General features: G+C 44.1%; 1 protein-coding gene across 1 annotated transcript in view; it reads right to left on the bottom strand.

Annotated features, from left to right (window-relative positions):
• The window catches only part of LOC116699672 (vasoactive intestinal polypeptide receptor 2-like), a 50769-nt gene that overhangs the window by 8200 nt on the left and 16124 nt on the right, over window positions 1-26445 (bottom strand). Inside the window, 7 exon segments of the mRNA XM_032532382.1 lie at window positions 856-988; window positions 3197-3294; window positions 6374-6465; window positions 8994-9045; window positions 9048-9085; window positions 11545-11565; window positions 14727-14832. Of these exon segments, the coding sequence (XP_032388273.1) occupies window positions 856-988; window positions 3197-3294; window positions 6374-6465; window positions 8994-9045; window positions 9048-9085; window positions 11545-11565; window positions 14727-14832 (540 nt within the window).

Below are 26445 nucleotides of genomic sequence, written 5' to 3'. Positions count from 1 at the left end.
GAGTATAAAAGGTCAGAGCACACTTACAGTATTCCTTCAGTTATTACAAAGACGCTTCCTCTCTTAAATATACAAATAGCGGGTAAGGAACTTTTGGGACATTAGTCGGCTGAATAAGAAAAGGATCAGGATCAAATATAAATGCTAAAGAGCATCAAAGGTTTTAGAAACTAGGTTATCTAAAGTGGTCAAGTATGGAAATTTCTTGATTTTTTTGTCTTCTGTGCTTCTTCTCTGGGGCATTTTTATGCCTTTATAAGATAAAAAAAAAATTGTGACACAAAACGTGACGAGAGAAAGATGCAACTTCTGTCTGGATGTAAATGGTGTAATTTGCGGTTCATGCAATTTCATGTTGAGTCTTTTTCCTGATATAAATAATCATTTTACATTTGACACTGGTGAATGTTTTTGAATGAATGAGAAGGTTTTGTTTTGTTAAATGAAATAGTGTAGTGCAAAAGTATTCCAAGTGTTCAGAATATCAAAAAAAGACAACATGATGTCAATCACAACACAATTTGTGGCTAAAGAGGAGTTCAGTCATTCCAACTAAATGAAATTCTGTTATTAGTAAATAAACTCTCGTAGTAAATGCTTTCCCAGGCGTTATCATTTGATAAGACATGAGCTGCTTGCAAATATTTCCAGTAAATAGAAAAATGTTGACTCTCATTCCTGTAAAAACTCTTTGATTTTCATTCTAACAACTCTAGCTGGCAGCTTCCTGCTAAGACCGCTTTCCTTCAGTGACAGTTGTGCTGTAAAAAACACCCGAGTGTGCAGCTTCCCGACTCCCTCGGGACACGACTCGGCCCGGCGCTGCACAGAGGTGGACAGAGGTGGTGACCTCACCACTGACGGCTGGTTGGAGCACTGCGAGGTCCGGTTGAAGAGAACGTCGTCTTTCACCAGCACGGCCACGGCTCTCAGGATGAAGGAGAAGAAGAGGTTGAGGTGGATGTAGTTCCTGGTGCAGTGGAGCTTCCTGCACAGATGTTACACACAATACACAGATTGTAGAAAATAGACTCTTGCAGGATGTGTTGCATATTGACACACACAAGTTCAAAAAAAGCTCCATTTTTGATTGAAGTTGCCCACTTATTTTTGCACTGATATTAATGATTAAGCAACGCCAGTTTCAACAGGTCCTTTAAACCATACAATGATGGCTCGTTTGTTCCTACCTTCTGATACGACCTACAGCAGCGTATTCTCAAGGTCAACGTCGGTCACAGTTTGAACACAAAGGTCGCAGTTTTGAACATGTCTTTAAGGTTGTGAATGAGATGCAGTTTGGTTACGTTCAGGCACAAAAACTACTTAGGTTTATGAAAAGATTGTGGTTTCGGTTAACCTGAGACGCTACTTCACATCCGGTTGCGCACGTGACGTTGAACATCGTTTGTAAAGTTAAAAAAACAACTTGCAGTGTAGTTTTATATATTTACATCACGAGATTCAAACCCTGCGCTCCTGAGTGACAGTCCTGTGTTTGTTTGACCTATTCTCCACCCCAACCTACCTTGAAACTTTGGCACTCTTATACTTCGTCACCACACTTCCTGCTTTGCTTCCGTAATAACTACTGCAGCCACTAGAGGGCGAACCCTCTATATATGTAGATACAAGGTGTAATTGTTGCATGCAATTTATGTGGGGAGCATTTTTCAGAAGAGGACAGCTTTGTTTGGTTGTATCCATCAGTGACAGACACTTTTAGATGGAGTATGCTGTTGTTAATCCACATTACATGTGCTTTCATTCAGAGCAGTAAAAGGTATGCTATGGACATTGTAGAGGCAATCTGTCTACAAATAATGCCACTGGGTGAAATCTGAAGCCCTTTCCAACTCTTGCTGGTTCAAATAATGAGGTCCGCCGTCGTCGTACGATTAATCTTTAATTGTACAAAAAGTGTAGATAAAAGCACATACAAAAAGACTGACTCTAGTGATTAAAAGCCGAGAACGACAAGATCTAAAAACATTACTCTCACACAGCTGAGGTTGAAATACTGCGGGGTTTCCCAGATCCAGATTCCCCATCCAGCTCACCTGTGATTCCCTTTATTACCTCCAATTAGCACCCACACACAGGTGCGCCGGTGACCTAACAGACAACCATTTACTCAAAACCTCGCGCGCGCACACACACACACACACACACACACACACACACACACACACACACACACACACACACACACACACACACACACACACACCACACACACACACACAACACACACACCACACACACACACACACACACACACACACACACACACACACACACACACACACACACACACACACACACACACACACACACACACACCACACACACACACACACACACACACACACACACACACACACACACACACACACACACACACACACACACACACACACACACACACCACACACCACACACACACACAACACACCACACACACACACACACACACACAGCCAAATTGGCCATTACAGACACGATGACTTGAATGTAGAATTGTGATACCCGTGGTGTCGAGAAGCTTTAATTCAAATATAGGATTTTAAACACCATCAAACTTCTTACTTAGTCCTTACCTATACACATCTTTACTTAGTCCTTCCATGTACATGTTCTTACTTAAATTGTTACATTTACAGTTTCTTACTTAGTCACCACAAGTTGCGAGATAAATGAGCCTTCAAAACATGTCTGTCTCTTAATTAAAATATATTTTCACAAATGTGTGTGATTAATGCATATTTAATTTAACAAACTGAATAAAATGAAATCCACACACACACACACACACACACACCACACACACACACACACACACCACACACACACACACACACACACACACACACACACACACACACACACACACACACACACACACACACCCACACACACACACACACACACCACACACACACACACACACACACCCCACACACACACACACACACACACACACACACACACAATTAAGATGTGCTGTTCATTTAAAATCAAATTAAACTGTGAGGAATGTCAGTCAGCACACAGAGACCTAAAGGTGAGCTTGAAATTACACCAGACACTTTTCTTCAGTAATTAGATCCGCCCCCGCTAGTATCTCCTAAATGCGTTGCATTCCGGAGACCTGAGGTTTTACTTCATGTGATAATATTGTACCGTTTGAACTTACCGGAACAGACAGAGGATGGCGCTCCCTGTGGTGAGGGCGATCAAAGACAGACTGTGACCCAGAGTGTACAGCGTCTGCACGACCACGTAGAAGACCAGCTGCAGGGACAGAGAGACAAGAGGAGCAGGGTTACGGTTATACAGTACATCGTGGCAGAGCGAGTGGGCGGTCCAGAGGAAGAGATCTTTAAATCTCACTGAGCTCTGAACGTTGAATTAGTGTCAAGTTATAGAAAGAGCAGGGACTGAAGATACAGGTTATTGTGTGTACACTGTCATCTGGTCAGTTAGTGAAGAGGCACCAGAGTCTGTTTTGGTATTGAGGGGATACTCCATTCCTTCATATTAATATTGCATATTTTAATGTACCCAAACACAGCGTCTGTTGCTAAGAACAATTTATGGCGTGTTTAGAGCTGAAGAACAGGTAATTTCCTGTTCAAAACAGAAAGAGAATTCTGAAATCTGATGCTTAACCAGCCAGCCGAGCCACGACTTGGGAATTTATTCATGACAGAAATATTGTTAAGTCGCACCTGTAATAGTTCTGTAATACTTTGAAGGTGGTGCAAGTGTGACTTTAATTACATCAGATTAAGATAAGGGTCATTGCAGCATAGAGAGATAACCTGCCCACCCTGTTTTAAAGGACAATTCCGGTCGATTTTAACACGTAACTCTGATTTTTGGAAATTTGGAGTGCCGTCAGTAGCAAGAAAAATTTAAACAATCTGTGCTGCCTACGCCGTGTTTTAAGGCTTAAACAGGGCAAGTTTTAACTGTGTTTAGAGCCTGTAACCATGTTCAAAATGTCATTACAAGTGACTAGCCATGTGCGGTGATTCCTTCCGAGGGAACACAGTGAATTTGACTAGAGGTGACAGAAAGGCATAAAAGTGTTAATGTTAGTGTTAATCCATACCTCTGTTTATTTCCTGTTTTCCGGTGAAGTCCACACTGGTCGATTGTCGAACTCGTACAATCCAATATAATGGAGTGGAGCCAGGAGAGCTGCAGTTCAAGAGTTCAAGAGCTATTGCGTATGTGCATATGTAACTAAGCAACAGTGGGCTCTTGAACCTTTGACCTGCCGCAGCCGGCCACTCCGCTCTCCTGACCGATATCGATAAAATATCGATATCAGTGTATTTTGGTAAAAAATATTGAGCTGTGGTATAATCTATGAAGTACTTTAATTCTTGAGAAACTTTCTGTCTGCTGCTCTCAGATAAAAGTCTCTTTTTAACCTTCAGTGAACGGCAGAAATACATTTTTCATTCCTTTATCTTTCTTTACAGCATGAAGCTCCTTTGATTTCAGGTGAAAGGAAAAGCATGACATCTGTCCAGCAGGTTTGCAATTTCCCTTTCTCTCGTCTGAATTACAAAAGCTGCAGTATATTCATGTTTTTGGCCTTTGAATCCTTTCACACGGCTGTTTTCCACTAATATATGAGGGGTCTGAGAAATAAATGTACATTTTCTTCCTTTGTTCATTTTTTTCCTTTGTTCCGCAAAATACAGCAGCTAACGGTGGACGAATTTAGACCGACATGGGCGTATTGTTCTGGACATTTTGAGGTTAATTGTATTAAGAAGTAGACTTGCTCAGGCTGGGAGACAGGAGGAAGAAAAAGCACGTTAAGATGAGAAAGACAGAAATAGGAGAGTGAAAGAGACAGACAAAGGTGAAACAAGGAGACAGAGGAGAGATGGTGAGACAGTTAGTTTAACAAGCACAATGGCTGATTCAGAATAAGACCAGTCGTGTCCCAGGCTGAACCTTAGCAGTGAAAGAGGAGGGGAGCAGCAATTATCCCTGCAAGGCAAACAAGGCCAAGCATTCTCCTCAACAAACACTTTTCTTCTCTTTCCACAAACTGTTTGGGTGGAGGAGGAACCACAGCACACCCAACAAATGCACTAAGCAAAACAATCAAAGTAGCATAACTTCCTCGATATACCTTCACGTAACCTAACTCACCGGATGGTTTGTTAACACAAAACCATCCGAAAAGCCGTCATTGGAAAATTTGGAAAATGTCAAGCGCTTTCAAAAAAGAGCCAGGCTAACTGTTTCTCTTTGCCTCCATTCTGTATGCTAAGCTAAGCTAAGCTAAGCTAAGCTAACCGTCCCCAGACTCGAGCTTCTAATGAACCGCACATCTCCTCATCTTGCTCTCAGGGAGAAAGCAAACTGATTCTTTAAACGAGTGCTTCGAATTGCCTAAAATAAGGTTTAAAAAGTCATGCTTTTTTTAACCTAATTAAATATTTAGACAATGAACGTTTTGCAGATATTTTCAGCATTTCAATTGTGACTTTGTGAATACAAATATTTACCACAAGTCCTCCAAACTATACAATTACCATTTATATGAGTTGTATTTCCTGCCTGAAGCAGTGACTTATGCGAGCATTTTAAGGGGGAAGACAGTCAATTATCATTTATAAAAATTAATACAAATGTTACGTTGATGAAAAGAATATTTGCCGTCGGTTTCATGTCTGAATAAGGTCACTTGTATGCGGATCTTGTTCCATATAACTTTCAACAGGGCACATGTCTGAATTAAAGGCCGCCAGATTAACGTAAAGGCTGCACCAGTGCACAAGTTCAACATCCAGAGAGAAAGAAAGAGAGAGAAAATTACATGTAAGTCTTCTAAGATCACTGTAATTAATGTAATTAATCTTAATCATCACTTCTCATGTACAAAGAGAATGAAAATCACCTGAGAAAGAGCCAATTTTATGGAAGAAATTCTTGTAACATCAGATCAGTCAATCTATTTTCCTCTTGGGGCCCGAGAGGAACAGTCTCTCCCTACAGTTTCACTTATATCCGTCTAACTGCATGGATAAATAAATAGATAAATAATCAGCTAAATGCTTTAAATATAGCATAAGAGCCGATAGGAATTAAACTCAACTTGTCATTCAGTGCTACGCACCAACCAAGCGCTCCCATTTAAACATGTATCACACTACTGTCGGGCAACTTGACCTTACACAAAGCCCGTCACTGTGTTAATTACCAGCCGACCCATGCAGGCTTCATTGATCCCAGGCCGCTAATGGTCCATGTTGTGTTGCAGCTCCTTTTCCTGCTGCACAGTCACAACTCATTAACGCTCAGGTGGCATTTACAGCAGTGGCAGGGAAGGCTTTTTCTCTACCTTGTCCTGGCTGGTGTCCGACCCACACACGCTGGTGATGTTTGGGAACACGTCCGACCATCCCGCCGACGTGCAGTTCCTGCTGATGTTACCTGTGAGAGATGAAGAGAGAGAGAGGGCGAATTATCGCCACACTTCACCCAGTCAACTAAGACTTTATTTTTCTTCCTTTTCTTGCGTTTACTGCAACAAGAAGACACGCGTAGGTTGGGTTTTGTAGGAACTGTACAAAGTTATACTGGGAAATAGATACCATATGAATATGCAAAACCTTGAGAAAGGGAGAAAAAGCTTTTGGGGTGAGGCAGCTTAGGACACAGGAATGTCAAGCTAGCAGAGTAATACTGACAGAGAGAAGGTAAGAAACTTGGCTGGGGGTTGCTACTGGGACTGTGTGTAGAACCTTATTTCTCCTCCATCCAACTTTGGTGACCATCTTGCCTAATCCATGCAGCCACAGCTCAACCAGTGGTGAAGCAAAGAATATGATATGTCTACACCCATTTATACAACTTCAATAAAAAGACAAAGCAAGGGGAAAGTACTTTGGAGGACTGCTTAATGATTTCAGTACTCATCCCCTTTGCAAAGCACAAAAAACAACGTCCGTGTCCGTGTGTACTTTAGACTTGGGGTTTAAAATAAATAATTAAATAAAGTTTTTTATATTTAACCAAAACAAACAATTTTCAGAAACTTTTCATCTTGGGAACATTAGATGTTGCATTGGTAGTAAACGCAAAAGAGAAAAACAAGCACATTTGGAGAGACTGTCGCCCCCCTAAAAAACCCTACCAGAGGTTTTTTGTTCAAGCAGCAATTACAACCTACACTTACATTTCTGGTGACGGCGCCCTCTAGTGGATGTAGTAATGACAAAGACTTTCACCCTGGAGAGCAGGGTTTGAGTCCCGTTTGAAACTAAGATAAACAGCAAGTTTTTTTTAACCAAACAAACCGCACATTTAGCGCCACGTGCACAACCTTCAGGAGGTGAGTAACGGTCTGCTAAGTAACGTCCGATTTGAACCCAAACCACAAGCCTTTTATAATCTTAAACAAGTAGTTTTTGCGCCTAATATCACCAAACTTACCATTTCGCAATATTAAAGATGTGTTGAAAATCACGACCTTTATGTTCTACACCGTGGCCGATGTTCTCCGGGAGGTGGAGGCTGGGGGTGACCGACGGCCACTCTGCTTGTTTGAAAGCCATGATGTCTCTCTCTCTCTCATGGGTGGGCCAAATTCTTTGGGCGGGCAAGGCAGAGAACGGGGAGGTAACCTTGCCCCTTATGACCTCATAAGGGGCCAGATCGACCCATCTGAGCTTTCATTTTCTCCCAGTTCAGTAGCCCCCCCCCAGTGGCTACAAATGACGATAGGCAGGCTGGGGGAACTCATATTAAACCTCAAAGTGAAATGCCATGGGATCTTTAATGACTTAATGAGTGGCAGTTTGTTTTCATTTCTTGTTTCCTGTCACCTGCTACGTGTTCATCTTATATAAGCCTTACTATTTCTGTAAAATGTGGTAACTTTAGGGGTTTTGGATCCGTCCCAGACAGGGAAGCTTTGGGAAGCTGAACTTTGGGCTCTGAACAAGCCGCCGGGTGCTTACATAATGTTTATCCCCCCCTGAAAATCAGAGCGCTTCGCAGGGGAAACCTCCAGACTGCCTCTGGTCAATGGCTGGAAAAAAAACGGGGGTTTTCCCCGGGAACCCCCTGCACACATTAAACCCCCAGACACGCTATGACAACGCGAGGTCAACGCGAGGACAGAAAGCCTCATCAATTCAAATATTTTAACCTGTCACTCCCTGTAAAAAACCACAACAGTTTTTATTCTAAAGACAGCAAACCTAAAGGGAATAACCCCTAAAAGGGTAAAACTTTAAATTTGGGAATGTGGTTTTGTTAACGGTCTTTCCCCAACCGTTTTCCCTCCCGAAAACGTTTTTTAAAACCAAACGACACCGGGGCCCGACTCCCGTGACCCCCAAACGAATTTAAAATACGAGAGTGTTTTCTGTTTTTATGTTCCTAAACTGGGGAACTATATGCCTTTGGATATTAAAACGGCAAGCTCAGTAAAAAACGTTTTTTTTTTTTTAAATCTGGCTTTTAACATTCATTTTGGGTTTGGTTTTTATACCTTTATTTTATAAGGGGGTTATTTTGTTTAAAATCTTTTTTTTAAACCCTTGGGTTAAATTATTTCTTTTTTTTTTATTTTAAAAAACATTTTGTGTTTAATTAGGTTTTTTGCCTTTTCCTTTCTCATCTGTGTTTTAATTTTGTACTGTGAAGCACTTTGGGCTGCATGTTTGGGAATTAAAGGGGGCTTTTTATTATAAATTTAAAAGTCCCCTACTGAAACCTAAAACCCTTTTTAAAATGTTTTTTTGTCTGTAAAAAGTGGGTTTCATTTAAAAAAGTGACTTTGGAAGCGGGGCCGAAAGGGGCCGTATGCAGGACGTAAATCCCTCCCTCCCTTGATAAAATGTGATCATCAGTTATTTGTTTGAACTTTCCTTCTGCGTTTTTCACTCCCTTTAAAAAAAATGATGTGAAAAAATAATCTGCAAAGGGCGTGATTAAACCCAAGAAAACCCCACCATTTCGCCGAACCCGTCCGAGGACTGGGGAACAGGGGAGGGTGACGGTCTCTTTCCGATCGCGGTTTGCTTCCACATGCTATGTTTTCCCCCTTTCCTTTGCATCCCGCTCTTCAAAAAAATAATAAATAAATAAAAAGTGGGTTCTGGGTAATTTTCGCACAGAAACAAACTAAGAAGCGGGTCCCCCTCATGAGTAAAAGGCTAGTAAAAATTTTCAATCTCAATTCACTAGGATTTTTTTTTGGGGGGTGGCAGTAGCTCATCCATAGGGGGTTGGGTTTGGGAAATGGAGGGCCTGTTCAAGTCCCCGTATGGACCAAAAGAGGGGTTAGGATTGGTGGCTGGAAGATGCCACTTCCCTCCGGGGACTGCCATGCGTTGAGACGGACCGCCCCCCCCCCCCACCCCCTCGGGTTTGGTTCGTTTTGGTTTAGCTGGGACCCCCCCACTCTGGGGGATTAGTGCATGAAAAAATCCCGACATGTGTGTGTTAATTGTTTCAGGACTATGTGTGTAAATAATAAAATGTGGAAACAGAGTCTAAATTGGGAATTTTCCCCTAGGGGGTCATAACGATTAAAAAAATAAATTAAAAAGGAAACTATGTTTTTTTTTCCCAACCCTATCCCCTATGTTTTTGAGTCTAATGCGCTGCAACAAAAGTCTTTGGGGTGGGGCCGTGTTAAGCGAGACGCTGCAGTCGACAGCGGAGGAACAAGCTACAATGGAAGTTAATAGGAAAATTGTCCAGCTTGCATTTACCTTCACAAAAGTGCTTGTTTTGCTCAGATTAATATTCTAAGTGTCTTACAACATTATATTGAGCCAATTTATTTATAGTGGCCAATTGAGGACAAATCCTCATTTGCTACGACAACCTGGCCAAGACAAAAGGATAAAGACAAACAACATGAAGACACATTAAATACGCAAAACACACACTAAATACACAAAATATGAACATTCAAAATACATTACAACACATCTGTTCAACTAATGTATGTGTATTCAGTTACATCCCTTGGCGATGCCTTCTCAAGGGACACTGACAAAACTGCAGCACAACACAAACAGCTTATTTACAGCAATTACATCTTGCATATTAAACAGGACCTGGAAGAAACTCCTATTTAAAACAATTATAATCCTCATTAAGCCTTTCGGATTTGGCATATTCTTTCCTGAATTGCATAAGAGACATGCATATGTAAGAGATAAAGACACTATCAGTGCAGAATTCAAAGGCGGAGCGGTGCTGAATGAATACAAAATTCTCCGCCACCCTCCAGAAACAAAACAAACAAACCCAAAATAGCTCCTCCAGTTCTTCAGTGTGAACCTTAATGGGTGCTAAAGTGCGGATGATAACTGAACAGTTTACTGGGCTTTTTAGCGACAGATGAATAGAGACAGTGTGCTTGGTAAAATGTAGCCCTCATCTTCAACTTTCCAGCTAAAGAAACAGCAGCCAGCTACCGAGGCAGTCGACTGTGAAGGGGAATAAACCGCTATAAAAAGAAACCTATTAGTGTCGAGGGGAAGAAAAAAAAAAAGAACACAACCGGAGGAGGTGAGAAGAAGCTTCAATTTTTGGCTCCTTCTAAAATACAAAATGCAGACGGTTACACGGGTTGATGCTTTTATTATCAAGAGTGACAGCTTGTTGTTTTGTCAGGTGACAACATGCTGACAGATACACGCCGTGTTGCGGAGATCAAACTTCCAAAATGGAAAGCATTTTCTGTAAATGTTTTGCAAAAGAGCTTCATCCACGGTCCGGTTGTTTTCATGAAACATTCATGTAGCTACTGAAAGTATTGTACTGTTAATGTATTCCACGTATTTATTGCTGTATGCAGCACAGTAGCTGCTGCTGTAGAGGAGCGCTCTGGGCCGTGTAGGCGGGAGGTCGGGGTGGATGGGCGAGACATTAAACGCAGGAGTGGATTTTGTGTACTGGGGAAAACCTAAGACCTTCACCCAGGAAATGTGTGTTTGGTTTTTGAAAGTACTCCTCCCGGAACACCAATCTGTTTTCCAATTTAAACCAGATGGTCACCCATTGACGGCTAAACTCAACCGCAACAACCCCTTAAAGGGCCGACACCTTATAGTGACAGTCAACTTTTCTCTGCTAAATTTACCAGGAAAGACCACTAAACTAAACTGTCATGTGACCAGCTGGCGGTCGTCTAATTTTGAAGGATATCATACGAATTGGTGTACCTACGTTTTTGTAGGATATCATACAAACTCGTTCATGAGATCGCGCGTTGCCACAGTGGACGCCAAAACAAACCAAGAAACAATACATCTCATCTTCTTCCTCCAAATGACAATAACCAGCCAACATTCAGAGGTAGGGCAGACACATATCTACATAAAACCTCCACTCGGTGCCTGAACCGAAATATACATATTTGTAACGTATATAATATAAAAAAGAAAAGCACAAAACGTCAGTTGGCGACATTAAAGAACGGCCTGTTGTCATATAGCCAAAATTAAGTACTCTACCTGCACGTTAAAATTGTAAAAGCCTAAGGACAAGATCCTTTTTTTCCCCCATCTGATGTCTGGTTAAAATTGCTCTGACCTTTGTCTTTAATGTAGGAAATGCAGCTTATTCTGGTCTTGACCGCACTGTAAATGGACTGAACTCACACCGACTACACAGAGAAGGAGAGCGAGTGGAAGTGCCGTTCTAAAAAGAGGGAAAGAACATGAAGGAAAACCAAAGAAAGGGAGAACAAAAGACAAGCCAAGAGACAGGAACGCAAAGAGAGGAAAAGAAAGAAGCAAAGAAGGGGGATTGAAAAAGGGAGGAAATAGACACTGAGAGGGCACGAGAGGACAGAAGAGGGGGAGAGGGGACGGAGTACGAGAACAGATGTCTTTGGGGTAAAAAAGAAAAGAAAATGCAGATACAAACTCATCAGTGCATGAAGAACTGTCCATCTACCCGTTAAGTGATCCATCCTTTCTGTTAGCTTTCACAGAAACATCAGAGGCAACGAGCCAACAAATGCACAGCAGCCCACATCTGGAGGGAAATCCTCTCCTTTCATTTCTCGGTTTACTACAGAGTGAAGGCTGACTGGAGGACTGACGGTGCCCTTTTCCAGCGTCGCCCTACTTTCGATTTCATGCAGTCAGTTAAAGAGACTTACTAACGTTTGCATGCATCTTCGGCATACAAACACTATTTTTATTACATTACATCCCGAATTTAATATATGACGGACTGCCCCAGCATCTGGCTGGGGTTCAGTGGAGGGAGACCAGTCAGGGATCATGACCTCGATGCTCATAAATAAAATCCCATAACAATAAAATATTAAAAAGTTAGCTTAGCTTGACATCATAAATATTTAAATGTATTTAAAACTATGATTTGAGAGATAGATAGATAGATAGATAGATAGATAGATAGATAGATAGATGATATCTCTATCTATCTTATCATTATTGTTCTGGATGTGATACTGTATCGTGATGTTTGTCTTATTTTCAAACCTAACAAAAAAAAAATCCGCTGATTTTAGTTTTATAGTTATTAGCAATGATCCAGAATGAAAATCTGCCAAAGAGTTTTATTTTGCAACTGAAATGCAACAGGCACCTCCCAGTGCTCTTTACCCAGCTCATTCAAGAGAATGCGATAGCATTTTTGCTGTAATATGTATCTATATTTATGTTTCTCTGCTGTGTTTATTGTTATGCACCAACATATCAAGGCAAATTCCTTGTATGTGAACGCCTGTTTGGCAATAAACCGGATCATGATTCTGATTTAGCAGCCGTTCTGGAGTTTGCCAGAGTGATCTTTGAAACTCACTTGAATCCTGACTCACCACAAAACACTTTAACCGCTTTGGTAGGAACCTGAGCTTGAGTCTAAACCTGATCCCAGTGTGCTGCTGGGTGAGTGTAACAAGGCCCAGACGCTGTGGGGTTGGCAGTTTGATTCCCACTGGGTCTGAGCCAGCAACATGTAAAGTGGTTTATCACCGGAGAGCCTCGACCAGATAATTAGAGCAATGTTATTATTTTGCTTTACTTTGTGTCTTTAATTAACACAGCCGGGGTGGAGGGGCGAGTCAGAGTCCAGAGTTCACAGCACACAGTCGCAGATAAAAACAACAATAGAATACATTTGTTTACCATGAGCCTTTCGCTTCAGAGATAAGGCCACCAATTAGAGACGTGCCTCGTTAACAGAGAGACAAAGAGATTCTGTAACGCTGCTGTACAGAAGATCCGCCATTACGCAGGCTTTTACACTAAACCAAAAGACGGCAATATAATGCAGCCCCACTGTGTGATATCAGATAGCAAGCTGGCATTAAAAACACAAAAGAGTGTGTTGATTATGTTAATGTGTAGTCCCGCCATGACGGCTGTTTCTACCTCCGCTGCCAGCGTAACGGTGGAACAACTCTGTTCCCCCATTCCGGGTTTCTACCTTTTATACAGAAAGGGCGAGGCGGAATAACAGCACAACATTCCCGCCTGGAACAGGCGGTGTGAAAAGGGGCTTTAGAGTATGTACAGTACATGACATTTCTGCATGTGCATTGTAGAGGTAGATACATGCAGATAAAGCTTTAAGGAGGAAAAGGGAAAGTTTGCTCAACTTTCACAGCGCACCTGCTGCACAACATCTTCCCTTTTTGATTTTAAATGAAGAAGCAAGAACCATTTTGACCACAGTAAAACACAACTATGACAACAGTTAAATTAAAAGGAACAACCCTAAATTCCCTTTTAAAATTACTTGAAAAGACTTTGTAGATAAAAGCCATGACCCATTTGGCCAAACGGAACCATACAACCGTTTAAAAAACTACTCAAAAGAGTTTTCTGATCGGAGATATGATCTGATTAGTAAACTCCAGCGGTCAAATCAGGTGCGTCTCATATCCAGATTTAGTCCAGGACCGGATTAAACTAAAGCTGTTCCTGTCTTCACATGGCAGGAGGTATGAATACATGTACTCTGTACAAACTGTATGAATGCATGACATCAGCTTTCAGTCTGCAGACTTGAGCACCATGTTTTCTGTTTTAAGATCCAGAGTGACATGACACTGTTGTGGTTTGGGGTTTTTGTTTGGGTTTATTTTTCCCCATTTGGCCTTCTCTGTGTTTTTGTTTCGGTTTTCTCCCCAGTCTTGTGTTGTTGGTCCTGTCTTGTGTTCCCCTTTGTCTGTTTGGTCTGCTTCCTGTTTTATTTTGATAGTATGGTTTCCTGTCTTGTCTCGTCTCACCCAGCTTTACGTTTGTCGGTCTGATTGTCCTGCCCCGCCCTAATGTGGTTCACCTGATGTCTCACCTGTTCCCTGTTATCTCGTTACCTCTTGTATTTAACCCCAGTGTTCACTTTGTCCCTTGCCAGATTCGTACGTCTCGTCTATATGGTTAGGTCTACGTTCCTGTCTCGTTCCCTGTGAGTTTTCCCCTGTGGAGTTTACCCGGTTTTATTATTGCCTTCCCCTATGCCTGTTTTTGGATTGTGGACTTTTGGGATTTTGCCTTTTACTCCCCTGCCTGCTCTCCTCTGCTTTCGGGTCCTCCTTCCCTCACTCACCACAACAGACGCTGTCATGAACGTGTCAAATATTAGAAACAAGACAAACGTTTGTCATAAGCTTTAGTTAGGGGTTCATGTCATGGCAGTGTCATGTCACTCTTATAGTAGTTTAGCAAATGATTGCTAAAGATTGTGACCTTTATAGTTGCCGGCAGCGTCCTCCTCCCTCAGCCGCCTCAGACACTCCGCCTGGTCTCGCTCCACCTCCAACAGGAAGTTGCAGGTTGGATGCCGTCCGTCAACCTGTAGCGGAAGAGCAAACAGTTTCCAGTTTAATCTGCACAAAGCCAGGTTCCATGCTAATATCGACCTTAAATATTGTGACAACACTTCGGGAAGACGATCTTCTTTCAGAAGATCTTAAACTCTAGAGGACAAATGATCATAAAGAAGTTTGGATTTGACCAAAATGGTGGAAGGAAATAATTAGTTATCAGTTAAAGGCGTAAACGCAAACCCATTTTAACGCCGTCAATGTTTTTATTCCGAGATTAACGTTCTTTTTGGCCTTTTTTTCACACGTTGCAACACTAGTAACCTTATAAAAACTACAACATCCAGCGGATCTAGCTAGACCAGTAACAGAACAGGCCCACCACACACACACTTGTTTGGGCTTGCGAGCCGACCACGTTACGCTTATGTTTACGTTTTGAGTGGACGTCAAGCGTGAGAAGGCAAAATGGACGCCAATAAGATTCTAAATGGAGAGTTCACTTTTTTAAAGTTGACAAGCGGTTCATTCATTGACCAGACCAAAGTGATCCGTGTGTTTAGTCGTTGTGAACTGAACGATTATCACAGCACGGCCAGTCTAAATTACCACTCGATGGCCGAGCACACAGCTGATGCCAATTTTCCACAAATTTTTTCACCCTTTTGTGACTGACTGCAAGAAATCAAGGGACATTTAGAATGGATAAAAATGTGTGATTTATTGCAAGTTAACTATGACAATAATTCGATTTATCGCGATTAAGTATTTTAATCGTTTGACGGCACTAGAAATAATTGCTGTCCATTTCAATCAGTAAATAAACTCATGCAGCAATAAGGCAAAAGTAAATAGTAGGCTAACAAATAAATAAAACAAAAATATTGTTAATCACAAAAAACTAAAAAAATGCATTAAAAACAAATTTGGCCAAACAATTGTAGAGGATGTCTTCTGATCACAACTTCATTACACATAGGATAGATATTATGGAAATGATAATTTAAAGATAAAAAGATTCTGTAAATGTTGGGTAATGCAAGTGTATTACCTAATGTAAAAACTGTCTTTTACACTACTGTAGCATATTTCTTGAAACATGCATCTTGCATTGTTTGTTATTGTATTCACTGGTAGTTGAAACAATTAAGTATAATGGTTGTGGGTTGAGAGATGTTTACAATTGATATTAATGAAAGACTGTATTACACGTGTGATGAGTCTGGAGGTTGGTACTGAGAGTTGTGAAATTGTACCACATGGTTGCTGTATTCTGAATGATAACTGGTGGAGGGGTATTTCAAGCTGTTGGACAGGGTGAAAGTCAAGGTAATGCTTGATAGATGAATACACGGTCAATATAAGCTGCTTAAACGTGTGTGTGGCAGATGAACTAATAGTGTGTGAGCCATATAAATCCTGCAGAGAACACACAGACTCGACCAAACACTGCAAAAACAGCAAAACCTACTCCATGTTTCAATATTAACATCACGCATATACGCGTGTGTGTGGGGTTTTGTGTGTGTGTGTGTGTGTGTGTGTGTGTGTTGTGTGTTGTGTGTGTGTGTGTGTGTGTGTTGTGTGTGTGTGTGTGTGTGTGTTTGTGGGGCGCGCGCATGCAAAAACCCGTGTGATCGGCAGTAACGAACTCAGCAGTAACACAGACTCATGTAAAGACTGCAGTCTACTTACATCATGGTACATGAGAATATTTAGATGCCACATAGGCCACAACCATATAAACAGCAGCAGGATTAATGCGTATAGAATTTAAACTCTGACTCATCTGATTTCATAGTTACTTCTGCATTTCCTGCAGCACGCTTTCAGAAATCTCTGGATTTAGACTGACACTATAATCATAGGAGGTGGCATGTCAAGAAGAAGGTCTTTGTAAGTTACAATGACTTTAGTTGAGGAGACTTTAGTCACTCAAATTGAGGATTCCCGCCAATAATTAGATCAGCAGTATTTGGAATAGCTCCCAGTGAACAGATTCCCCTCCTGCCAATCACTCTCCCAAATCCTCCCACACAGACCGCGGCCCTTTATCCCCTGGCATGAGGCGAAGCGGCCCGTCATCAAGACAACACACACGTTCCACCATGTACACAGACATGGCACAAAACCAGCAGCCAGAAGAGCGGAAGAGAATTTTGGCACTTCACCAACATCATGTGTGTAACAAGAGTGTAAATTGTAATTTCCCCTTGCAGGATTAATTAATTAATACATTATTATTAGTATTTATCCTAAATGTGGATAACTGATTAAGATTCAGCTTTGGCAGGAACGCTGTGCCTAGACTTCCACCAACAGTCACCTGCCAAACCAAATGAACCGAGCTGAACGCAGCTCCCACTGAATCTCAAAGTGTTTGGTAAAGAGCAGCAGAATTTTGTGAAATTCATCAGGCAAGATGACTAAAAGCCAACACTTTATATTTATAACAGCCTGGAGGGAGACACACAGTTTATGAGTCAGGTCAGGTTACATAAAACTGCCATTTGAAAAGCATTTATATAACAATATATTTTAATGTGAAGCAGGTCTTTAACCGCATGTGGAAATATAGAAACTTAAACAAAAGTTATAACCTAAATGTCAAAAAAGAAACTCATTCGTTGACTTGCAAACCACTAAATCCATGCTACTTGGTTAATGTTGATAATGTCGAGACGACGGAGCTGTTATGCTGTGATACTGATTGCAAAAATCACTTCCTAACATGAAGCAAAGGGATTTGAAGGCTCTCGAGGAATAAACTCCATTCATAAGGAGTCAGGCTGTCCAATAATTGTTGCACCATTAACATAGAAGACATTTCAAATGTTAAATGTTAGGGAGGTGAGGTATGATACGACTGGCGAGTCGGCCGGGTGCACACTTCTATTATATTTCCATTGCAAGAAATCTCCATCCATCCATCTTCATCCGCTTATCCGGTGTCGGGTCGCGGGGGCAGCAGCTCCAGTAGGGGACCCCAAACTTCCCTTTCCCGAGCCACATCAACCAGCTCCGACTGGGGGATCCCGAGGCGTTCCCAGGCCAGGTTGGAGATATAATCTCTCCACCTAGTCCCGGGTCTTCCCCGAGGCCTCCTCCCAGCTGGACGTGCCTGGAACACCTCCCTAGGGAGGTGCCCAGAGGCATCCTTACCAGATGCCCGAACCACCTCAACTGGCTCCTTTCGACGCGAAGGAGCAGCGGCTCTACACTCCGAGCTCCTCTCGGATGACTGAGCTTCTCACCCTATCTCTAAGGGAGACGCCAGCCACCCTCCTGAGGAAACAGGGGCTGTTGTCTCAAATCGCGCACTTCTGTACTAAATACTAACTTTTTGAGTACATAGTGCGTTCACATTGTTGAAGTGCGGTCAAATGCAGTGCACTTAAAATACCCGGATGGTGCACTCAAAACCGGTCACAAAGTTAAGTGTAGATCGATGGACACTTTCCACACTCAACGGTCGCCATCTTGGCTACGTAGCGGAAGGGGCGGAGCTAACAACCGTTGAAAAAACTAGATAGCAGCGGCCGAAGACGCGATAGCGAGACCGACGGAGCCATACAAAGTTGAACGTGAGTGTTTTTGCTATACATATAACCACTTGTAAATGTATATTTGGTTAATTTTACAGTCGATAATCATTTTTGTACCACGATTATAACGTTTATTAGTACCGTAATTGACGTGCTAGCAAGCCACCTTAGCTAGCTAACAGCGGCAGTTTAACCAGAATTGGCAAATAAGTTTATAAGCGAACGTTACATGTGTTTGTAGTATATTGTTGTTTGTGTTAAACTTTTGTCCCATTGTAGACGATTTTAGTGTTAGATGTATGATCTTAACAGTTTGTACATAATCCGATGTGAGCGTTAGCTCAGCGAAATAGCGATCAGCTGATTGTCAGTAACGTTAACAGTAGCGTAACGTATCCACTGTTTCTGCCTCCACCTGATGTTATCCTGTTTATACTGCCTCCCCCTGATGATTATCCTGTATAACCGTCTCTTCAGGGACCAACGAGGAATAGAGGTCCATCATTTAGGGGTGACGATGGCCATCATACGTAGAAGGATCCCCTGGAGAGTCTGGAATCCCCCCTCATGTCCCTGTCCCATCAGACTAGCTACGGCCTGGGGGGAGCCTGCAGAACTACAAGCACATTTTTAATAAAATTATATAAAGTATTTAACTTTGTTATCTTTTGTATTAACACGTTGCATGACTGTAGCAAACATAATAATATAAAGGAAATGGGTCTATTAAATGTCAAATTCTGTTACCTCTTGCTTCCTATGTATTGTCACTGACATGAAGACCATTTAGAACAAAAATAAACTTATATAAAAGATGTACTGAGGTTTGCTATTAGGTAAGTTGTAAGGTAGTTTATATGTTATTATATTATTATATTAATATAAGTTGTAAGGGTAATGCTTCATAACAACAGTCTTATCTCTGGGCCACAAGGATGTCCTCATGAAACCGTGAGCATTAAATGAACAGTAACGTTATGAATGAATATTTACTTATTTTTTGGAGCAGAAACAAGCATATACATAAGAGTGGACTGCAAAGAATAGGTTTTATAATGAATTAAGAGTGAAGTAACAAGAACGAATATTACGATACAGTTGTGTGTACTGTTTGAAGCTAATGGGGGTGGTGGACATGACGGCGGTGTCGCAATCGTCATCCTGGCGTGACACGGAGCAAATATATCACATTTATTTTTGTTAAAATATCAAAAACAAAGCAGGAATTATTTTTCGCGAAACACAATAGACTGGAATGCTCTCCCTGGTGAAATTCCTAATTGTACAGAAGAAGAAGGGATGAAATGTGATCGTCATTTCCGGTAAGTGCACATGGAAGTGCGCGATTTGAGACAACACTCCTCTGTCAAAATTTACGCACTATGCAAGATAGTACGTAGTGCACGAAGTGTACTTCTGTAAGTGCACTAAGGGAAGTGCGCGATTTGAGACACAGCCCCATTTCGGCCGCTTGTACCCTGGACCCATTGCAAGAAATCTAAAAAATAAAACACACCATGCCCACTTCATTTTTGATTGGGCAGATTTGTGGGGATAAGAAACTCAGGGTTTGAACTCAATATGTTTGTACACCTTACAACAATTTGCATTGTATGCATGCACGCACGTTTTCATCCATCCATTGCATAGTTCAAAAATGTACCGTCTCCCGGACAACCCTGTAACTGTGAAATGCACGACTTACTCTTCACAGGACAACTTCCCAGTAGTGGATTGTTCAGCTCACAGACCCATTATTCACCAGACTGAGTCCTGGTGTATAACAGCAGCCACAAAACTGACTTTATTTACATGTGAATGACGATTTATTTGATTGCTGGACGGACACGGACGGACACACACGTTTTCCATTCATCTTTTTTTGCCTCCTGGCTTTTCTTCATCTTCAGAGTTTGTAGTAAGACTTTTACAATCGTCCTTCCCACACCTGTGACGTGTGTGTGTGTGTGTGTGTGTGTGTGTGTGTGTGTGTGTGTGTGTGTGTGTATACATATTTATCAAATGTCGGGGTTTCTGATCTAGTAATATTTATAATATTTAACATTGCATTGCAATAATTGGCTGCAGAAGAAGCTCGTTCCTGGAGCTGCTCGGACAGCAGTTGCTATGAACGTCCAGACAGTTTCACGGCGTCCACAACCCCCTGACCACAAGAACCCTTTAAAAAATTAAAGGCCGAAAGAGAGTTGTGAACTTACATCTTCAAAAATTTGTTAAAATGCCAAAAACCCTTTTGTGCTGTGTTACCATGAAAGGTTTCCCTTAAAAAATGAGAAAAAAAAAAAAAAAAATAGTTAAGTCGTTCGTCGAGCCTTGAAGCTAATAAGCTTTTCCACTTTTTTTGACTCTTGTTTTGAGCAATCCCTATCTCCAAAATGGGCCAACTCTTTCCAAAAAGATGAAACCTCTCCCACAGAGGGGGTTTATCAGAGACTACCCCAGATTTGGGGAGTGGAGAGGATGCAATGGGCCCTCCACAGACCCCTGGGCCTCAAAACCCCCCCCAACACTTTGTCGCTTGGGCGTGTGTTCGGAAAGAGAATCCCCCAAAACCCCTGCTGACTTGCAACAAACGCGGTTGAAGAGGGCGGCCACCCACGGGTGTGCCAGGTGGTGACCAGCTGAGGGGAGGTTCCAGGCCGGGACCCCAAGAGGAAAAGGAGGTGCCAGAACCTGACCCAGAGGAGGGGAGGTGGACCGGGACCAGCTGAGGAGGAGGGCCAGGCCCGGGGCCAGCTGAGGGGGAGGGCCAGGCCCGGGACCGATGGGAGGGGGGTGCCAGGGGGACCCGCATAGGAGGAGGTGCCAGGGCCCCGGGGCCAGCTGAGGAGGGGGGGCCAGGGGGGGACCGCATGAAGAGGGGTGCCAGGCCGGGGCCGCATGAGGGGGGTGCCAGGGGGGGACCAGCAGAGGAGGAGGTCCCGGCAGTGGCCAGCATGAGGGGAGGTCCAGGCCCGGGGCCACCCCGAGGGGAAAGGTGCCGGGGGGGACCGCAGAGGGGAGGGTTTTCCCGGCCGGGACCAGTGAGAGGAGGGGCCAGGCAGGGGACCAGCAGATGAGGAGGTGGGGCCCGGCCGGGGACCACAGAGGAGGGGTGCAGGGCCCCGGGACCCGCATGAGGAAGGTGAGGGAGTGGACCGCAGGGAGGAGGTCCAGGGGGTGACCAGCAGAGAGGAGGAGGGGCCGGCGGGGACCGCAAGGGGAGGTGCCGGGGGCCGGTGCCCCGTGAGGAGGGGTGCCAGGGGGCCAGCGGGGAGGAGGGTGCCCGCCGGGGGCCGCATGAGGGGGGGCCGGCGGGGACCCCCAATGAGGAGGAGGTGCCCGGCCGGTGAAAAGATGAGGAGGAGGGGCCGCCCCGGGGCCCGCATGGGAGGAGGGGTGCCAGACCGGTGACCCGCATGGGAGGAGGTGCCAGGCTGGGGACCCAGAGGAGGGGGTGCGGCCCCGGGGACCAGATGAGGAGGGGGTGGGGCCGGGGACCCGCTGAGGAGGAGGGCCGGGCCGGTGACCCGCAGACGGGAGGGGGCCGGGGCCCGGGGCCCGCATGAGGAGGAGGTGCCAGGTGGGGACCCGCATGAGGAGGAGGGGGGCCGGGGGGGACCCGCAGGGAGGAGGGGCCAGGTGGGGGCCGATAGGAGGAGGTGCCAGGTGTGGGCCAGCTGAGGAAAAGGTCCGGCCCGTGACCAAAAGGAGGAGGAACCGGGGGGGGCCCCGGGGGTGAGGGGGGCCAGCATGAGGGGAGGGGCCAGGCCGGGGGGCCCCGATGAGGGGGGTGCCAGGGCCCGGGGACCAGATGAGGAGGGGGTGCCGGGGGGACCAGATGAGGGGGAGGGGCCGGGGGGGGGGGGGGGTGACCCGCATGAGGGGAGGGGGGGCCCGGCGGTGACCCCAGAGGAGGAGGATGTGCCAGGCCGGGACCAGATAGGAGGAGGAGGGCCCGGGCCCGGGACCCGCTGAGGGGAGGGGGGGCCGGCGGTGCCGGATGAGGGGAGGTACCGGGGGGGGGGGGACCCGAGAGGAGGGGGAGGGCCAGGCGGTGACCAGCAGGGGGGGAGGTGCCAGGGGGGGCCCCGCTGGGGGAGGAGGGGGCCAGGCCGGGGGGAGGAGGGGGTGCCGGCCGGTGACCAGCTGAGGGAGGTGCAAGGGGGGGTGACCCAAAAAGGAGGAGGTTTTCCAGGCGGTGACCAGCATGACGAGGAGGAGAGCGGGGCCCGGGGCCAGAGAGGGGAGGGGGGGGGGGGGTGGGGGAGGTCCAGGCTGGGACCAGCATGAGGAGGAGGGGCCAGGGGCCGGGGGGGGGGCCAAAAGAGGGGAGGAGGGCCGGGCGGTGACACAGAGGGGGTTTCTTATATTGGTTTCCCCCCTAAAAAGCATTAAAGGGTTTTCCCCACTTTTGCAAAATCTAAAAAAAAAAGTATATACATGCACGCACCAAACCTTTTACCTTTTTTTTCTCTTTTTAAATTTAACTTGGAAAGCCTTTTTAACCCTTTCCTCCTCATCATCTCGTGTGCTCATCTGTGCACATCTGCTCATGTGTGTCAAAAATGACACACATGAGCGGATGTGGATTATCCCTTGAGCCGTCATGGCTGCTCGCTGCATTTTGGCAGCAAAGGAGTTAAAAAAACCAACAACAAATTTCACGCTTGACGTCTAGTTTGTACATCAGCCTCAACTTCGAGACGTTTCACTCCAGTAGATGCTACACGGTCACTGATGACCATGTCAGGGAGGATGAGGAGGGCTCGCGAGGAAGACGGGTGACAGCAAAGCCTCGTGAGTGGGATTTAACCCTCATGTTGTCCTTGGGTCAAATTGACCAGTTTTCAGTAAAAAAAAAATTGTCACAAAAATGGGCTATTAAAATAAGCCGGAAATGTCAACATTAAAAATATCCAAAAACATTTTTTTTTTTTTTAAATAAAAATGTTCATGGTTGATGGGAAGACAACACAAGGTTAAGTCTGCGGTGCCACGTTGTCACTGGAGAGAAAACATTTAACACTGAATCCTTCAGCCATCATTTATATTTCAGAGCTGTAGCCGATCATTTTAGTGAGTTTCTGTGTCTTTAGGGTTCTTCTAAATATATATACCATGTTGCCAAGATATATCTTAATTTTAATGCAGTGCTATTGTGTTTAACTAACGACATCTGGGGCCTGTTGCACGAAACCAGGATAAGGGATTAAGCCGGGATATTCAAGTTATCCTGGATGAATTTAGCTTGGACTCGGTTGCACGAAACCAGATTGAATTAAGCCCAGCCAAGTAACCATGGAGATTTATTCTTTGGGGCTAGCCTGGTCCAGAGCAGGCTAACAGCCAGGCTAAGATTAATCCTGGAGTCTCATGTCTCAAATCAGCTGCCGTCTGATCCCAAATAAACGTGTTTAACAGTTATTGCGTTGTCTTCTGCATGTGTTCTGCTTTATTTTTATTAACATGCATTAGCCTACTTGTCACTTTTGTTTTCGCGAGTTTGATTTAAACCCTACTACAGCTGTTTAGATGTTAGACATGTTGCACTGTGCACCCTGGATCCGGAGTGGGACTTTTCCCGTGGGACGTGTAGTGTCGAGGCTGCCTGGCGTGCGGCCGCTGCCCGGTGCCCGGTGGCCGGTGGCTATTGCCTGCCAGCAGACTTGCGAGTTGTGTCAGTGTCCACTCTCTCTGTAAAAGTAGAGATGAGCAGCGCAGCGTCCGTGGTCTCAGCTTCAGGTTTCTACAGGACGCGCTCCGGAGATTAAGTGTGACGATATTAATGTAGAGATATTCCCAGATGATAATAATGGCAGACTGGTCAGAGACCACTACATTCATGATTTCATTTTCTTGTTGCTTGTCCTTCTCTAATGAAGGGTAGTTTGTGTTACTCCTTAATAAGTGGGCCTATTGTTTTTTGTTATAGCTTACATTGGTTTCATAACCTTCCTAATAAGTCTCACATCCCTGGACCAATAACGTGGTCGATATACAGCACGTATGTAGTGTGGTTTACATTCATCACACTGGGAACACCACAATGCTTCTTAATCTTTTTATTTTGGTGCGGTCACTTGTCAGAAGAATAAAAAAACATGAATATTGTTTTACATATATGTTCACAGCGTGTATTGAAGTCATTTACTTTTTTTTCTAGTTGTTGTCCCTTTCTGATTGTTCTGTATGAACATTAATTGTACAAAGAATTAGATATAGCTTATAGAGATTTGTGCGTGGTTGTAAAACATGTTCTCACGTTGTAAAAAAGGGTTTGAAATTAAGCCTAAAGTCCGTAGGGTCCATTTCCCGAGGAATATTAGTTCCCTCTGCTCACTTTTGAGGCAAAGTAGATATTTTTAAACCCCCACACATTCAGTCGGGTCCGCTATGTCGGGCTTTTTCTCTCCGTTTGATAAGAGCCGTATTTCCCTTTTTCCATATTCTTCCCCTCCTCGTTACTTTCCATTCGAAGCTGCTGCTCATTGGGTGAAACATTTGGCGCATGCGTCTTCTCATCTCTGCATCAGTAAATCTGTGATCGATAACGTGGTCTATTTGAGAAAGCTGTGAACGTGCACTTATCCTGGCTATCTACACCTGGCTTGACATAGCTCCACCTGTTTATCCTGGCTCGGCAAACGTGCAACCGATTAAGCCGGGATGAGAAGATCACACTAAGTCAAGCTGCGCTTTTTCACTTATCCTGGATATCTTTATTCTACTTTCGTGCAACAGGCCCCCGGTTGCTTTTGCAGCCAGACAACACGAAGGGGAAAGCGTAAATATGCATTTATATCATGGTAATATTCCTGTACACCAACAGTTATATTGTAGCCTTGATTTATTCCTTTACTTTGGAAGCTGGGGTCTTGCTTAAGAGTGAAGGAAAGACGGAGGGTGAGGTTAAAAAGGCAGATTGGTGCAGCATCAGCAGTCATGGGGTTTGTCCCAGGTCGTTTAACTGCATCTACGTTTCCTTCACTTGCTTCCCTTCCTCGCGTCTTACTCAGTCAAACCGAGGAAGCACGGGAGAGACGAGAGGAAATCATGCGAGGAGAGTGGAAACATGGAAATGGCTTTTCTGAGGAATGAGACGTCCTTTCCTTTTCCTTTTTGTTGGCTCTGTGGGCGGGTTTAGCAACGGCTTTAACGGCTTTTAGTAGGCGGTGCTTTTACATAGGTTTATCCCTAATATACTGTAGGTGTTCAGCACGGCGGTTTAACCCGGTAACAAGTGGTTTAAACCTGAAGTTACCTTGTTAACGCCAAATTTTGCTTCGTAGTATAGGCAAGGCAGCTTTATTTGTAGAGCACATTTCAGCAACAGGGCAATTCAAAGTGCTTTAGATAAAATCAGTTAAACAGATAAAACACAAGTACAAACTGTTAAAAAATCATAAGCATTAAAAACCGATAAAACACATGAATAGACAGTTAAAAACAAAATGGAAACATTAGAACACATAAACACAAGAATAAAAGTTACAGTGCAGCATAAGAAATTTAAAGAAATTAGCAGTCATTTAAAGAAAGGCAGCATCAAAAAGAAAGGTCTTCAGCCTTGATTTAAAAGAACAGAGTAGCAGCGGATCTGCAGGTTTCTGGGAGTTTATTCCAGATATGAGGAGCATAGAAACTGAAAGCTGCTTCACCCTGTTTAGTTCTGACTCTGGGGACAGAAAGTAGACCTGTCCCAGATGACCTGAGAGGTCGGAGGGGGTCACAGTGTAGTAGCAGATCTGAAATGTATTTTGGACCTAAACCGTTAAGGGATTTATAAACTAGCAAGAGTACTTTGAAATCAATTCTTTGAGACACAGGAAGCCAGTGTAAAGACTTCAGAACTGGAGTGATATGATCCAGTCTCTTGGTCTTAGTGAGAACTGGAGTGATGTGATCCAGTCTCTTGGTCTTAGTGAGAACTGGAGTGATGTGATCCAGTCTCTTGGTCTTAGTGAGGACTGGAGTGATGTGATCCAGTCTCTTGGTCTTAGTGAGGACTGGAGTGATGTGATCCAGTCTCTTGGTCTTAGTGAGGACTGGAGTGATGTGATCCAGTCTCTTGGTCTTAGTGAGGACTGGAGTGAT

This window comes from Etheostoma spectabile, chromosome 12 (assembly GCF_008692095.1).
Source record: "Etheostoma spectabile isolate EspeVRDwgs_2016 chromosome 12, UIUC_Espe_1.0, whole genome shotgun sequence".
NCBI lineage: Eukaryota > Metazoa > Chordata > Actinopteri > Perciformes > Percidae > Etheostoma > Etheostoma spectabile.
The sequence above is the reverse complement of the archived record's forward strand: the minus strand, read 5'-3'. Positions and strand labels throughout refer to the sequence as shown.